At 44.4% G+C, this 14,060-nt stretch overlaps 1 protein-coding gene across 1 annotated transcript in view; it reads left to right on the forward strand.

Moving 5' to 3' along the window:
- FREM1 (FRAS1 related extracellular matrix 1) overlaps window positions 1–14,060 on the forward strand; it is a 289,664-nt gene that overhangs the window by 202,553 nt on the left and 73,051 nt on the right. The window contains exon 27 of the mRNA XM_075316948.1: window positions 244–388. Coding sequence (XP_075173063.1) covers window positions 244–388 — 145 coding nt within the window. The remainder of the gene's footprint in view (window positions 1–243; window positions 389–14,060) is intronic.

Below are 14,060 nucleotides of genomic sequence, written 5' to 3' on the forward strand. Positions count from 1 at the left end.
AAGGACAGGACCATCAAGTCCAGGTAAGGATTAGGACAAGAAGTAAGAGGATCACAGAAGGACAGTATAATCACTTTTTTTTTAGGCAGTCTAAAGCAATTATTAAGCAATAATATACTGTATATTCCCTGCAAAGCCTCTTTAAATGATTTAATGCTAGTCATTAAACACTCAGTAGAAAATTAAGCTTTGCTTGAAAAAAAAAAAAAAAAACATTACAGACTTTAATATTTGTCTTCCCAGGCAAATTTATCGCAGATCATTTCACACAGAAGGATTTGAACATGAAATCTTTATTGTATATAATAAATCCATCAATTAATGTCTATAAAGATTCAGTAGCGTTTACAGTTACAGATCCATCTGGAAACAGAGCTGAACCTCAAAGGTAAGTGGAAAAAACACATTTCCATAAATATGGATGTGTTAAAGTCCCCATACACAAAACTCCTGTGGTAAAGTCCACATACATAAAGCTCCTATGGGAAAGTACACACACAAAGCTCCTATAGTAAAGTCCACATACACAGAGCTCCTGTGGTAAAGTACACACAAAGAAAGCTCCTGTGGTAAAGTACACACAAAGAAAGCTCCTGTGGTAAAGTCCACATACACAAAGCTCCTGTGGTAAAGTCCACATGCAAAAAGCTTCTGTGGTAAAGTCCACATACACAAAGCTCCTGTGGTAAAGTCCACATACACAAAGCTCCTGTGGTAAAGTCCACATGCAAAAAGCTTCTGTGGTAAAGTCCACATACACAAAGCTCCTGTGGTAAAGTCCACATACACAAAGCTCCTGTGGTAAAGTTCAAACACACAAAGAAAGCTCCTGTGGTAAAGTCCACATGCAAAAAGCTTCTGTGGTAAAGTCCACATACACAAACCTCCTGTGGTAATGTTCAAACACACAAAGAAAGCTCCTGTGGTAAAGTCCACATACACAAAGCTCCTGTGGTAAAGTCCACATACACAAAGCTCCTGTGGTAAAGTTCACATACACAAAGCTCCTGTGGTAAAGTCCACATGCAAAAAGCTTCTGTGGTAAAGTCCACATACACTAAGCTCCTGTGGTAAAGTTCACATACACAAAGCTCCTGTGGTAAAGTTCACATACACAAAGCTCCTGTGGTAAAGTCAACATACACAAAGCTCCTGTGGTACAGTCCACATACAAAAAGCTCCTGTGGTAAAGTCCACATACACAAAGCTCTTGTGGTGTAGTCCACATACACAAAGCTCCTGTGGTAAAGTCCACATACACAAAGCTCCTGTGGTAAAGTTCACATACACAAAGAAAGCTCCTATGGTAAAGTCCACATACACAAAGCTCTTGTGGTGTAGTCCACATACACAAAGCTCCTGTGGTAAAGTCTACACACACAAAGCTTCTGTGGTAAAGTCCACATACACAAAGCTCCTGTGGTAAAGTTCACATACACAAAGCTCCTGTGGTAAAGTTCACATACACAAAGCTCCTATGGTAAAGTCAACATACACAAATCTCCTGTGGTAAAGTCCACATACACAAAGCTCCTGTGGTAAAGTCCACATACACAAAGCTCCTGTGGTACAGTCCACATTCACAAAGCTCCTGTGGTAAAGTCCACATACACAAAGCTCCTGTGGTAAAGTTCACATACACAAAGAAAGCTCCTGTGGTAAAGTCCACATACACAAAGCTCTTGTGGTGTAGTCCACATACACAAAGCTCCTGTGGTAAAGTCTACACACACAAAGCTTCTGTGGTAAAGTCCACATACACAAAGCTCCTGAGGTAAAGTTCACATACACAATCCTCCTGTGGTAAAGTCTACACACACAAAGAAAGCTCCTGTGGTAAAGTCCACATACACAAAGCTCCTGTGGTAAAGTCCACATACACAAAGCTCCTGTGGTAAAGTTCACATACACAAAGCTCCTGTGGTAAAGTCCACATACACAAAGCTCCTGTGGTAAAGTCCACATACACAAAGCTCCTGTGGTAAAGTCCACATGCACAAAGCTTCTGTGGTAAAGTCCACATACACAAAGCTCCTGTGGTAAAGTTCACATACACAAAGCTCCTGTGGTAAAGTTCACATACACAAAGCTCCTGTGGTAAAGTCAACATACACAAAGCTCCTGTGGTACAGTCCACATACAAAAAGCTCCTGTGGTAAAGTCCACATACACAAAGCTCCTGTGGTAAAGTTCACATACACAAAGAAAGCTCCTATGGTAAAGTCCACATACACAAAGCTCTTGTGGTGTAGTCCACATACACAAAGCTCCTGTGGTAAAGTCTACACACACAAAGCTTCTGTGGTAAAGTCCACGTACACAAAGCTCCTGTAGTAAAGTTCACATACAAAAGCTCCTGTGGTAAAGTTCACATACACAAAGCTCCTGTGGTAAAGTCAACATACACAAAGCTCCTGTGGTACAGTCCACATACACAAAGAAAGCTCCTATGGTAAAGTCCACATACACAAAGCTCTTGTGGTGTAGTCCACATACACAAAGCTCCTGTGGTAAAGTCTACACACACAAAGCTTCTGTGGTAAAGTCCACATACACAAAGCTCCTGTGGTAAAGTTCACATACACAAACCTCCTGTGGTAAAGTTCACATACACAAAGCTCCTGTGGTAAAGTTCACATACACAAAGCTCCTATGGTAAAGTCAACATACACAAATCTCCTGTGGTAAAGTCCACATACACAAAGCTCCTGTGGTAAAGTCCACATACACAAAGCTCCTGTGGTACAGTCCACATTTACAAAGCTCCTGTGGTAAAGTCCACATACACAAAGCTCCTGTGGTAAAGTTCACATACACAAAGAAAGCTCCTGTGGTAAAGTCCACATACACAAAGCTCTTGTTGTGTAGTCCACATACACAAAGCTCCTGTGGTAAAGTCCACATACACAAAGCTCCTGTGGTAAAGTTCACATACACAAACCTCCTGTGGTAAAGTTCACATACACAAAGCTCCTGTGGTAAAGTTCACATACACAAAGCTCCTATGGTAAAGTCAACATGCACAAATCTCCTGTGGTAAAGTCCACATACACAAAGCTCCTGTGGTAAAGTTCACATACACAAAGCTCCTGTGGTAAAGTCAACATACACAAAGCTCCTGTGGTACAGTCCACATACACAAAGCTCCTGTGGTAAAGTCCACATACACAAAGCTCCTGTGGTAAAGTCCACATACACAAAGTTCCTGTGGTAAAGTCCACATACACAAAGCTCCTGTGGTACAGTCCACATACACAAAACTCCTGTGGTGCAGTGCACATGCACAAAGCTCCTGTGGTAAAGTCTACACACACAAAGCTCTTGTGGCAAAGTCCACACACAAAGCTCCTGTGGTAAAGTCAACACATACAAAGCTCCTATGGTAAAATCTAGACACACAAAGCTCCTGTGATAAAGTCCACATACATAAAGCCCCTGTGGTAAAGTCTATACACACAAAGCTCTTGTGGTAAAGTCTAGAGATGAGCGTTGTTCGAATCGAACCGTTCGCCAATTTCAAATTCGAGTTGTTTTGGGCAGTGGTCGAGTCGTTCGACGAACTCGAATGATTTGCTTCACGTTCGACCGTTCGAGTTACCGTTCGATAACGGTTTGATCACCTAAGCGTGGCTTTTCACAGTAAGGTTATGTGTGCACATTATGTATTTGCATGCGTCCTGCGTCCCCAGCACAATCCCTCTCTCTTTCCTACTCACCGATTAGCTGCACGGCTGTCACAAAGCTCCAGCGGCTTTTCCTCTTTTGAAAATGGCTGCCGCTCATTATTTAATCTGGTATTCCCTGCTTTCCCCGCCCACCAGCGCCCATGATTGGTTGCAGTCAGACACCCCCCCACGCTCAGTGACAGCTGTCTCACTGCAACCAATCACAGCCGCCGGCGGGCGGGTCTATATCACGCAGTAAAATAAATAATTAAAAAAAAACAAAACCTGTGGTTCCCCCCAATTTTGATACCAGCCAAGATAAAGTCACACGGCTGGAGGCTGGTATTGTCAGGATGGGGAGCGCCACGTTATGGGGAGCCCACCACCCTAACAATATCAGCCAGCAGCCACCCGGAATTGCCGCATCCATTAGATGCGACAGTCCCGGGACTCTACCCGGCTCATCCCGAATTGCCCTGGTGCGGTGGCAGTCGGGGTAATAAGTCCTAGATTAATCATGACAGGCGTTTCCCCGAGATACCTTCCATGATTAACCTGTAAGTGAAAGTAAATAAACACACACAATGAAAAATCCTTTATTTGGAATAAAAGACAAATAAAACCCTCATTTACCACTTTATTAATCCCCAAACACCCATCCAGGTTCGACGTAATCCACACAACACTTTCAGCTCTGCTACATGAAGCTGACAGGGAGCGCCGTAGAACACGACCGCTCTGTGTCAGCTCCACGCAGCAACTGAAGTGAGCCGCACTGTCACCGGAGACTGCACTCAAGTAGTGCCTGCGTGTGTGCGGGGATGATCATGTGTGCAGTAGTGCCGGGGTGTGTGCGGTGGTGATGATGAGTGCGGTAGTGCCGGAGTGTGTGCAGGGATGATGATGTGTGCAGTACTGCCAGGTGTGTGCGAGGATGATGATGAGTGCGGTAGTGCCGGGGTGTGTGCGGGGATGATGATGTGTGCAGTAGTGCCGGGGTGTTTACGGTGATGATGATGAGTGCGGTAGTGCCGGAGTGTGTGTGGGGATGATGATGGGGGCAGTACTGCCGGGGTGTGTGCGGTGATGATGATGAGTGTGGTACTGCCGGGGTGTGTGCGGTGATGATGATGAGTGCGGTAGTGCCGGAGTGTGTGTGGGGATGATGATGAGTGCGGTAGTGTCGGGGTGTGTGCGGGGATGATGATGTGTGCGTAAGTGTCGGGGTGTGTGCGGGGATGACGATGGGGGCAGTGCTGCCGGGGTATGTGCGGGGAAGATAATGTGTGCAGTAATGTCGGGGTATGTGCGGGGATGATGATGAGTGCAGTAGTGTCGGGGTGTGTGCGGTGATGATGATGTGTGCGGTAGTGTCGGGGTGTGTGCGGTGTTGATGAGTGCGGTAGTGTCGGGGTATGTGTGGGGATGATGATGGGGCAGTAGTGCCTGTGTGTCTCTCTCTTCTCTCTCTCTTCTCTCTCTCTCTGTCTCTCTCTCACTCCTCTCTCTCTTCTCTCGCTCTCCATTCTCTCTCCTCTCTCTCTTCTCTGTCTCTTCACTCATCTCTCTCTCCTCTCTCTCCTCTCTCTCTCTTTCCTCTCCCTCTCTCTTCTCTCTCCTCTCTCTCTCCTCTCTCTCTCTCTTCTCTCTTTCTCCTCTTCTCTCTCTTCTCTCTCTCTCCTCTTTCTCTCTCTCTTCTCTCTCTTCTCTCTCTCTTCTCTCACTCTTCTCTCTCTTCTCTCTCCTTTCTCTCTTCTCTCTCTATTCTCTCTCTTCTCTCTCTTCTCTCTCTCTCTCTCCTCTCTCTCTCTCTCTCTCTCTACTCTCTCTCTCTCCCCTCTCTCTCTCCTCTCTCTCTCCTCACTCTCTTCTCTCTCTCCCTCCTCTTCTCTCTTTTCTCTCCTCTCTTCTCTCTCCCCTCTCTCTTCTCTCTCTCCTCTCTCTCCTCTCTCTTCTCTCTCCTTTCTCTCTCTCACTCTCCTCTCTCCTCTCTCTTTCACTCTCTTCTCTCTTCTCTCTTCTCTCCTTTCTCTCTCTTCTCTCCTCTCTCTTCTCTCTCTCTCAGACCTGGCGATGATCAGCTGATGCGGTCACCTGACAGCATCAGCTGACACTATAAGTCGAGCGGTGAAGCCACCTTTTTACCGCCCGGGCCGGCTAAACTATCAGCTGATGCCATTGGACAGGAGTCTGCACAGAAGTGTGTAGTTTTTTTTTGTTTTTTTTTGCACTAATGCATCAGCTGATTGTATAAAAGCCGTTTATACAATCAACTGATGTGTCATGTGATTCAGGCCCTTGCCTTCCAGCAAACCGATCAGATGATATTGGATCCGGATTGGACGGCGCGGGACCCTTGAACCAGGATTACTGCGGAGGGGAGCCTTGTAGTTCTGCAGCTGCTGTCTGTCTGTATGGAGGAGAGCAGAGAGCAGCTGCAGAACTACAAGGCTCAGCATCCTCCATCCAGGACTGTATGCTGGAGGGAGAGACAGGGGAAGCAGAACTACAAGGATCAGCATGATCCATTCACTAGTGTATGCAGGAGAGCAGACAGCAGCTGCAGAACTACAAGGCTCAGCATACTCCATCCAGGACTGTATGCAGGAGTTTTTGTCCCCCCAAAAAATGATGTGGGCTTTGCCACATTTTTGTATGCTAGCCAGGTACAGCAGGCAGCTATGGGCTGCCCCAACGCCCAGCTGCCTATTTGTACCCGGCTGGGAACCAAAAATATAGGCAAGCCCTTTTTTTTTTAATTATTTCACGAATTTCATGAAATAATTTAAAAAAAATGACGTGGGCTTCGCCCAATTTTTGTATCCAGCCAGGTACAACTAGGCAGCTGGGGATTGGAATCCGCAGCACAGGTTGGCCCGAGCTTTCTGGGCCCCTCAGCTGCGAATTGCAGTCCGCAGCCGCCCCAGAAAATGGCGCTTTCATAGAAGTGCCATCTTCTGGCGTTGTATCCAACTCTTCCAGCGGCCCTGATGCCGGGTGGCTCGCTGGGTAATAACGGGTTAATACTAGCTTTGTTTTACTAGCTAGTATTAAGCCAGAGATTTTTAATGTCAGGCAAGTTTTACTTGGCCATTAAGAATCTCCAATAAAGGGTTAAAAAATACACCACACAGAGAAAAAATACTTTAATAGAAATAAATACACAGATACACTTAGAGACTCCATGTTTATTACTCCCTCTCACCCCTCCACGATCCTGGTCTTCTGTCTTCTTTCTCCTTCAACCCATGCAGCTCTGCTACATCAGACAGCACTGCATGGGAAGAAAAACACCGCTGCTCCCCGTGCAGTCTAATCACTCAATGAATGATCAGAGGCTGCGGGTTGGTAAGCGGTGACGTCACCGCTGCCACCGTTGCAATAGTAACCTGACAGGCGGGTTACTATAGCAACGGTGATCTCCGATCACCTGATTTCCGTTGCCGCTATTCACCGGCTGTGGCATCCAGTTCCTGCATGTGGGCTGACCCTGTAAAGAGCGCCGACATGCAGGGACGGGGAGCCGACCATGTGCCAGAGCATCTCACCAGTACACGGAGATGCTCAAACGAGCACCGCGTACCAGAGAGATGCACTGACAGGACCTAGCATGACGTCATAGCCATCTGACCAGTCTGAAGCCAATGAGATTAACACACATGACTGGTCACATCCTGTGACGTCATGGAAGGTCGTATCATCAGTGCTGGTTACCGGGAGGATGCAGCGATGATCGGAAAGAGAAGCGGTGGGAGACAGAGTCTGCAGGACGCGTTGCGGGACCTGTAAGATTAATGGCAATGTTTATTAACTGTATATGTAAATCTTTAATGTGTTTATATGTGTTTGTGTTTGCCTGCCATTGTTTTCAATGGGGTTCGAAGGTGTTCGTCGAACGTTCGCCAAACACACCTGCCGTTCGACGAACCGAACCGAACTTGAACACTAGGGGGGTGGCTCATCTCTAGTAAAGTCCACATACACAAAGCTCCTGTGGTAAAATCTACACACACAAAGCTTCTGTGGCAAGTCCACATATATAAAGCTCCTGTGGTAAAGTACACACACAAAAATCCTGTGGTAGTCTGTAAGGGGTTAATTCAGCATCCCCAATGGCCTAGGGCAGTAAAGTTTGTTTTCCCAGGTAGTCCAGGATGATTGAAAAGTAGTGATGAGTGAAGCCGTGAATAATAGGGTTCGCTGAACCAGCACAGGAAAAATAAAAAAATTGGGATTGGAGATCAAACTTGATGCCAAACTAAGGGGTACTTTGCACGTTGCGACATCGCTACTGCGATGTCATCGGGGTCAAATCGAAAGTGACGCACATCTGGCGCCAGTAACGACGGTGCAACGTGTAAAGCCTAGAGGCACCGATAAACGATCGCAAAAGCGTCGTAAATCGGTGATCTGTGATCTGTGTAGTGTCGGTCATTTTCATAATTTCGCTGCAGCGACAGGTACGATGTTGTTCCTCGTTCCTGCGGCAGCACACGTCGCTGTGTATGAAGCCACAGAAGCGAGGAACATCGCCTTACCTGCCTCCAGCGGTTATGCGGAAGGAAGGAGGTGGGCGGGATGTTTACGTCCCGCTCATCTCCACCCCTCCGCTTCTATTGGCCGCCTGCTGTGTGACGTCGCTCTGATGCCGCACGACCCGCCCCCTTAGGAAGGAGGCAGGTCGCCGGCCAGAGCAACGTCGCAGGGCAGGCAAGTGCGTGTGAAGCTGCCGTAGAAATAATGTTCGCTACGGCAGCTGTCACAAGATATCGCATGTGCGACAGGGGCGGGTACTATCGCGCTCGGCATCACTACCGTCGGCTAGCGATGTCGCAGTGTGCAAAGTACCCCTTAAAGTTATACATACCATGTTTCCCGGTTTTCCCCAGTTATACAATATGGTACAAAAAATTTAGGCAGATGTGGATAAAATCCTGAAAAGAATGCTATAAAAAATAGAAACATTATTAATTTATTTTTATCAATTAACAAGATACAAAATTAATTGACAAATGAGAGATCTGAATCAAGTCAATATTTGGGTGACTACCCTTTGCCTTCAAAACAGCATTAATTCATCTAGATACACTTGCACACAGTTTTTGAAGGAACTTTTGTAGGGAGGTTGTTCTAAACATCTTGGATAACTAATCACAGATCTTCTGTTGATGTAAGGTTATGCAAATCCTTCTGTTTCTTCACGTAATTCCAGACAGACTCACTGATGTTGAGATCAAGGCTCTATTGAGTTCATTTCTTCAGTTCCAGGACTCCTTTTCCTTCTATATGCTGAAGATAGATTTTACTGACATTGACTGTATGCTTGAGGTGGTATCCTGCTACAGAATAAATTCGGGGTCAATCAGGCACTTTCTTCATGGTATTGCATGATGGATAAGTATCTGCCTGTATTTCCTCCCCTGCCTAGTTCCTTCACAAATTGTGTGGAACTGTACCTACCTGTGTTTCCCCGAAAATAAGACACTGTCTTATATTTTTTTTTGCCCTGAAAAAAGAACTAGGGCTTATTTTTGGGGTAGGTTTTATTATCGGGGAAACATGGTTGGGGGAAAATTTACCCCCCAAAAAAATGCAGATCCCCTTCCCAGGATCATCATACTTACCAGACCCTGGGCGTCTGTGTTGCTCTCAGGTCCTCCTGCAATCCTTGTTGGGCATTCCAATCAGGTATGCTGCACGCGATCCTCCCCTACTTCTGGCTGACATTCACACATCAGATCGCAGACACACTTATACACACACTCATGAGATTGCACATACAATAGCGTGCACACACTCACCACATCCGGAGATTCCACTTGCTTCTAGCCAGCAGGGGACTCTCTACTCTCTTGTCTCTATAATGCATTCCACCACAGGGTCCTCCATGCGTTCTACCCACAGGTCCTGGTGCTCCACTGCACAGCTTTCCAGGTCCTTATGCCGGCCAGAAGCAATCAATATTGGATGGGGTGAGTATGTGTGTGTGCGATCTTATGTGTGTGTGTGTGTGTGTGTGTGTGTGTGTGATCTGATGTGTGTTGGTGTGCGATCTGATGTGTGTGGGTGTGCATTCCGCCGCATGTCCTTGATGCGTTCCACTACTCGCGTTCGACGTCTGGTGAGTATGATGACGGGGTCTTCTCTCTTCTTTTTTTTGGGGGGTGTCTGTTTTCTATAATGAAGTGTCCTGCATTATTCTTTAACTTTTTTAGCTGTATGGACACTTCATTATTTAACCGTGACTAGGGCTTATTTTCAGGGAAACACGGTAGAAGAATTGATTCTGTTTTGATGGCAAAGGGTAGTCCCACCAAATATTGATTTTAGTTAGATTTATCTTTTGTAGATTCACTTTGCATTTTATTAATAAATAAAAATAAACTGTTAACACTTCTATTTCTGAATATGTTTATATTTCCCAGCATTTTTTCTGCACCTGCCTTAAACATTTGCACATTACTCTATGTCCATAGTACTGTATTTTCTGTATTTTAGTTTTTACACTGTATACTACTGACAAAAAAAATCCTGGTCTGATTGAAGCTTTGCACATTAGCATGAATGTAACTGTTTAATAATGATATTACAAATAATACTTTACACCAGACGGCACAGAATTATTTGACCTTTTTGGCTACTTCATACTCATTGCAAAGTAATTTGAACATTGTAGATCAATGAGATTTAAGTATTATGTGATGTGCTTAATCCGTTAAATCCATCACTAAAAATAGATCTGTAAATTGTTTTAATATTTGCTACTTGCTGTGAAATCTGTATCCCGCTGAGATACTTAGCAATGTTCCATTTCACCAGTAGATGTCCTTCTTGTCCTATGCTTTAGGGCTACAATAAAAAGGCAAACTGCTGACAGTGATTACTGATTTCTTTTCTAAATTATCACCCTTAAGAAATACATTTTAGCTGTAAAGTTTCTAATGTGAATGATACTTTAGAAAACCAAATCCTACATACTGTGATTTTGTTTTCACTCAAACACTTGGTCCCTAGGAAAAACTGTCATCTGAACAGCCCTATTCAGTGACATTGGTCAGCATGCTGTCTGTGCAATATCTAATTTTATCATAGACAGAACACGTACAAGTAATATGAGCCCTAAAAATAAAGAAATAAAGCATCACTTCAATAAAACATATGATTGAATAAATCATTGATTCTGATTGATAATTGGTGCAAAATTATTATGTAGAATTCTTATACAATTAAATGAAAAAAAGTACATTTTCTCATCTCAATTGTTTATTTTCATTTGATAAAGTGAGAATAATAACCAAACAACTCAAAATGTTCATAAATAAATTTCTCTTATTTAAAAAAAAATATATTATCAGTGACGATTATAAGATCTCTTTTTTAATAACAGTCATAAGTTGTCCATCCATGGTGTAATGTGGTTATTCCTGATGAAGAGGTTGGAAAACCTTGAAATGCGTAGAATATATACTGCAAGAATCATCTGTGTCTCCTGCATCCTTTAACATGCCAAGTTCAACAGCTCAGATATGTCATACTTAATTTCCACTTTTTCCTATCCATGGAGTCTGTCAGTTTCTGAATCTGTTGACTAGCAACTTTTTGGACAACTATTTTCTTCAATAGATTACTCCCATTTAAGAAGGACCTAAAAGTTCTCAATAGGGTTTAGATCACGTGAGGAAGGGGCCATGTCATTATTCTTTCATCTTTAAGACCTTTATTGGCTAGGCAAGTAGTAGAGTACTTCCATGCATGTGATGGAGCATTGTCCTGCATAAAAATCATGGTTTTCTTGAAAGATTTAGATTTTTTCCTGTATCACTGCTTGAAGAAAGTGTCTTCTAAAACTGGAAGTATGTCTGGAAGTTGATTTTGAATCCATCTTCAACCTGAAAAGGTCCAGCTATCTCATCTTTAATAGTACCAGCCTGTAGCCGTTCCCCATCTTTACCTTACTGGAGTCTGAGACTGATCCAGCCACTGGCCCAACTATCTTGTCTATCAAGAGTCACTCTTCTCTTATCACTCCATAAAACCTACAAAAAAAAATCTGTCTTCAGATATTTATTTGCTCAGTCTTGATGTTTCAAATTATATGCCTTGTTCAGTGATGGTTGGGTTTCAGCCTTTCTTACTTTGGCCATGTTCGTGTGCATTGAACACCTTGTACTTCTGAAAACTCCAAGGAGATTGCAGTTCTGGAATATGACTGTACAGGAGCATTATGTAGAATGCAAAATTATGGTTTAGTAAAGTCCAGGAAATCACAGACAGATAATGGACAGGTAGCAGAGTTACTGCATATAACAGACTGATAGCTTGATCAGCTTGAGCAGATAGCACCATAATTGAAGAACTGGGACAGATAGCAAAATAACAGAAGACCTGAGATGAATGGCAGGAATACAGATGACTATAAACAGGAAACAGAATTGCTGGAGGCCACTGGCACACAGGTAGCAGAGTTAAGCTGGTGTCACACACAGCGACAACGACAACGACGTCGCTGCTATGTCACCATTTTCTGTGACGTTGCAGCGACGTCCCGTCGCTGTCGCTGTGTGTGACATCCAGCAACGACCTGGCCCCTGCTGTGAGGTCGCCGGTCGTTGCTGAATGTCCAGCTTCATTTTTTGGTCGTCACTCTCCCGCTGTGACACACACATCGCTGTGTGTGACAGCGAGAGAGCGACGAAATGAAGCGAGCAGGAGCCGGCACTGGCAGCTGCGGTAAGCTGTAACCAGCGTAAACATCGGGTAACCAAGGGAAGACCTTTCCCTGGTTACCCGATGTTTACGCTGGTTACCAGCCTCCGCCGCTCTTGCTGCCAGTGCCGGCTCCTGCACTGTGACATGTGGCTGCAGTATGCATCGGGTAATTAACCCGATGTATACTGTAGCAAGGAGAGCAAGGAGCCAGCGCTAAGCAGTGCGCGCGGCTCCCTGCTCTCTGAACTGTGACATGTAGCTGCAGCACACATCGGGTTAATTAACCCGATGTGTGCTGCAGGAGAGCAAGGAGCCAGCGCTAAGCGCGGCTCCCTGCTCTCTGAACATGTAGCACAGCGACGTTATGATCGCTGCTTCTGCTGTGTTTGACAGCTAAGCAGCGATCATAACAGCGACTTACAAGGTCGCTGTTACGTCACCGAAAATGGTGACGTAACAGCGATGTCGTTGTCGCTGTCGTTTAGTGTGAACCCAGCTTTACTCTCAACTGTAAACAGGTAATGGGATTACTGCAGACCACTGGCAGACTGGTAGAAGAGCTACTGACGAGTCGAAACAAGTGACAGGATTACTGGAGACAGCAGACAGAAGGCAGAAGACTCTTATGAGTAACACCGAAGACTGACAATCTCGGAAACCGCACAACATCAAACGTCAACATGAGAAAGAAGGTCCAAAAACCCAGAACAAGTTGCAGACAGGACTCCGGAGGTCAACAGAAGCCAAAAGGAAGCATGACAAACTGACTCCAGCTCAGTCCCTCAGAACTCAATAAAACATGGTTAGTCTCCATCAATACTAGAGCCCAGGTGCAAGTCCAAGAGGCCCTAAAATGGGCCAAGGCAATTTATCATATTGAAACATGTCAGGCTACTTGCAAAGACAAATGTGGAGTGAAGCACCAACTAGGGGCAGGAGCATAACACAGTTAATGTGCCTCTTTTTTCTCAACACATTTTTTGCAACTCTGTTGACTATTTGTAACAAAACGTCTGATGGTTATGTGGTCATACCCCCAATATTTTAGTAATTTCAAGAGTAATGCATCCCTCTGTGAGACTTATAACAATTTTTATCCTTAGGCCTCACCTTCCCTCATTACACAATACACATCACCTGGTATGCTTCATCCAATAAGCATTCAATTTTATACAGCTTGGAGCTTGAAAATATGATTGATGATATGGTCAAAATCCTCACTTGCTCAATAAGTGTGCACACAAGATAGATAGATAGATAGATAGATAGATAGATAGATAGATAGATAGATAGATAGATAGATAGCACTAGTTCTGACCCTTCTGTGGGCGCAGAAGAAAGCAGTGGAAAAATCCAGCTGGACTCCAAAGGGATAAATAAAAATGCTTCTTTATTTATATCAACTCGATTAAAAATATATATCCATTTCTCAATTAAAGACACCGGCTTGTTCACACTGATGCATGGCAGATGTATACTACTACGCGTTTCGGCGGAACGCCTTCCTCAGGTCAACAACTTGACCTGAGGAAGGCGTTCCGCCGAAACGCGTAGTAGTATACATCTGCCATGCATCAGTGTGAACAAGCCGGTGTCTTTACTTGAGAAATGGATATATATTTTTAATCGAGTTGATATAAATAAAGAAGCATTTTTATTTATCCCTTTGGAGTCCAGCTGGATTTT

The sequence above is a fragment of the Anomaloglossus baeobatrachus genome, chromosome 1 (genome assembly GCF_048569485.1).
Source record: "Anomaloglossus baeobatrachus isolate aAnoBae1 chromosome 1, aAnoBae1.hap1, whole genome shotgun sequence".
Lineage (NCBI taxonomy): Eukaryota > Metazoa > Chordata > Amphibia > Anura > Aromobatidae > Anomaloglossus > Anomaloglossus baeobatrachus.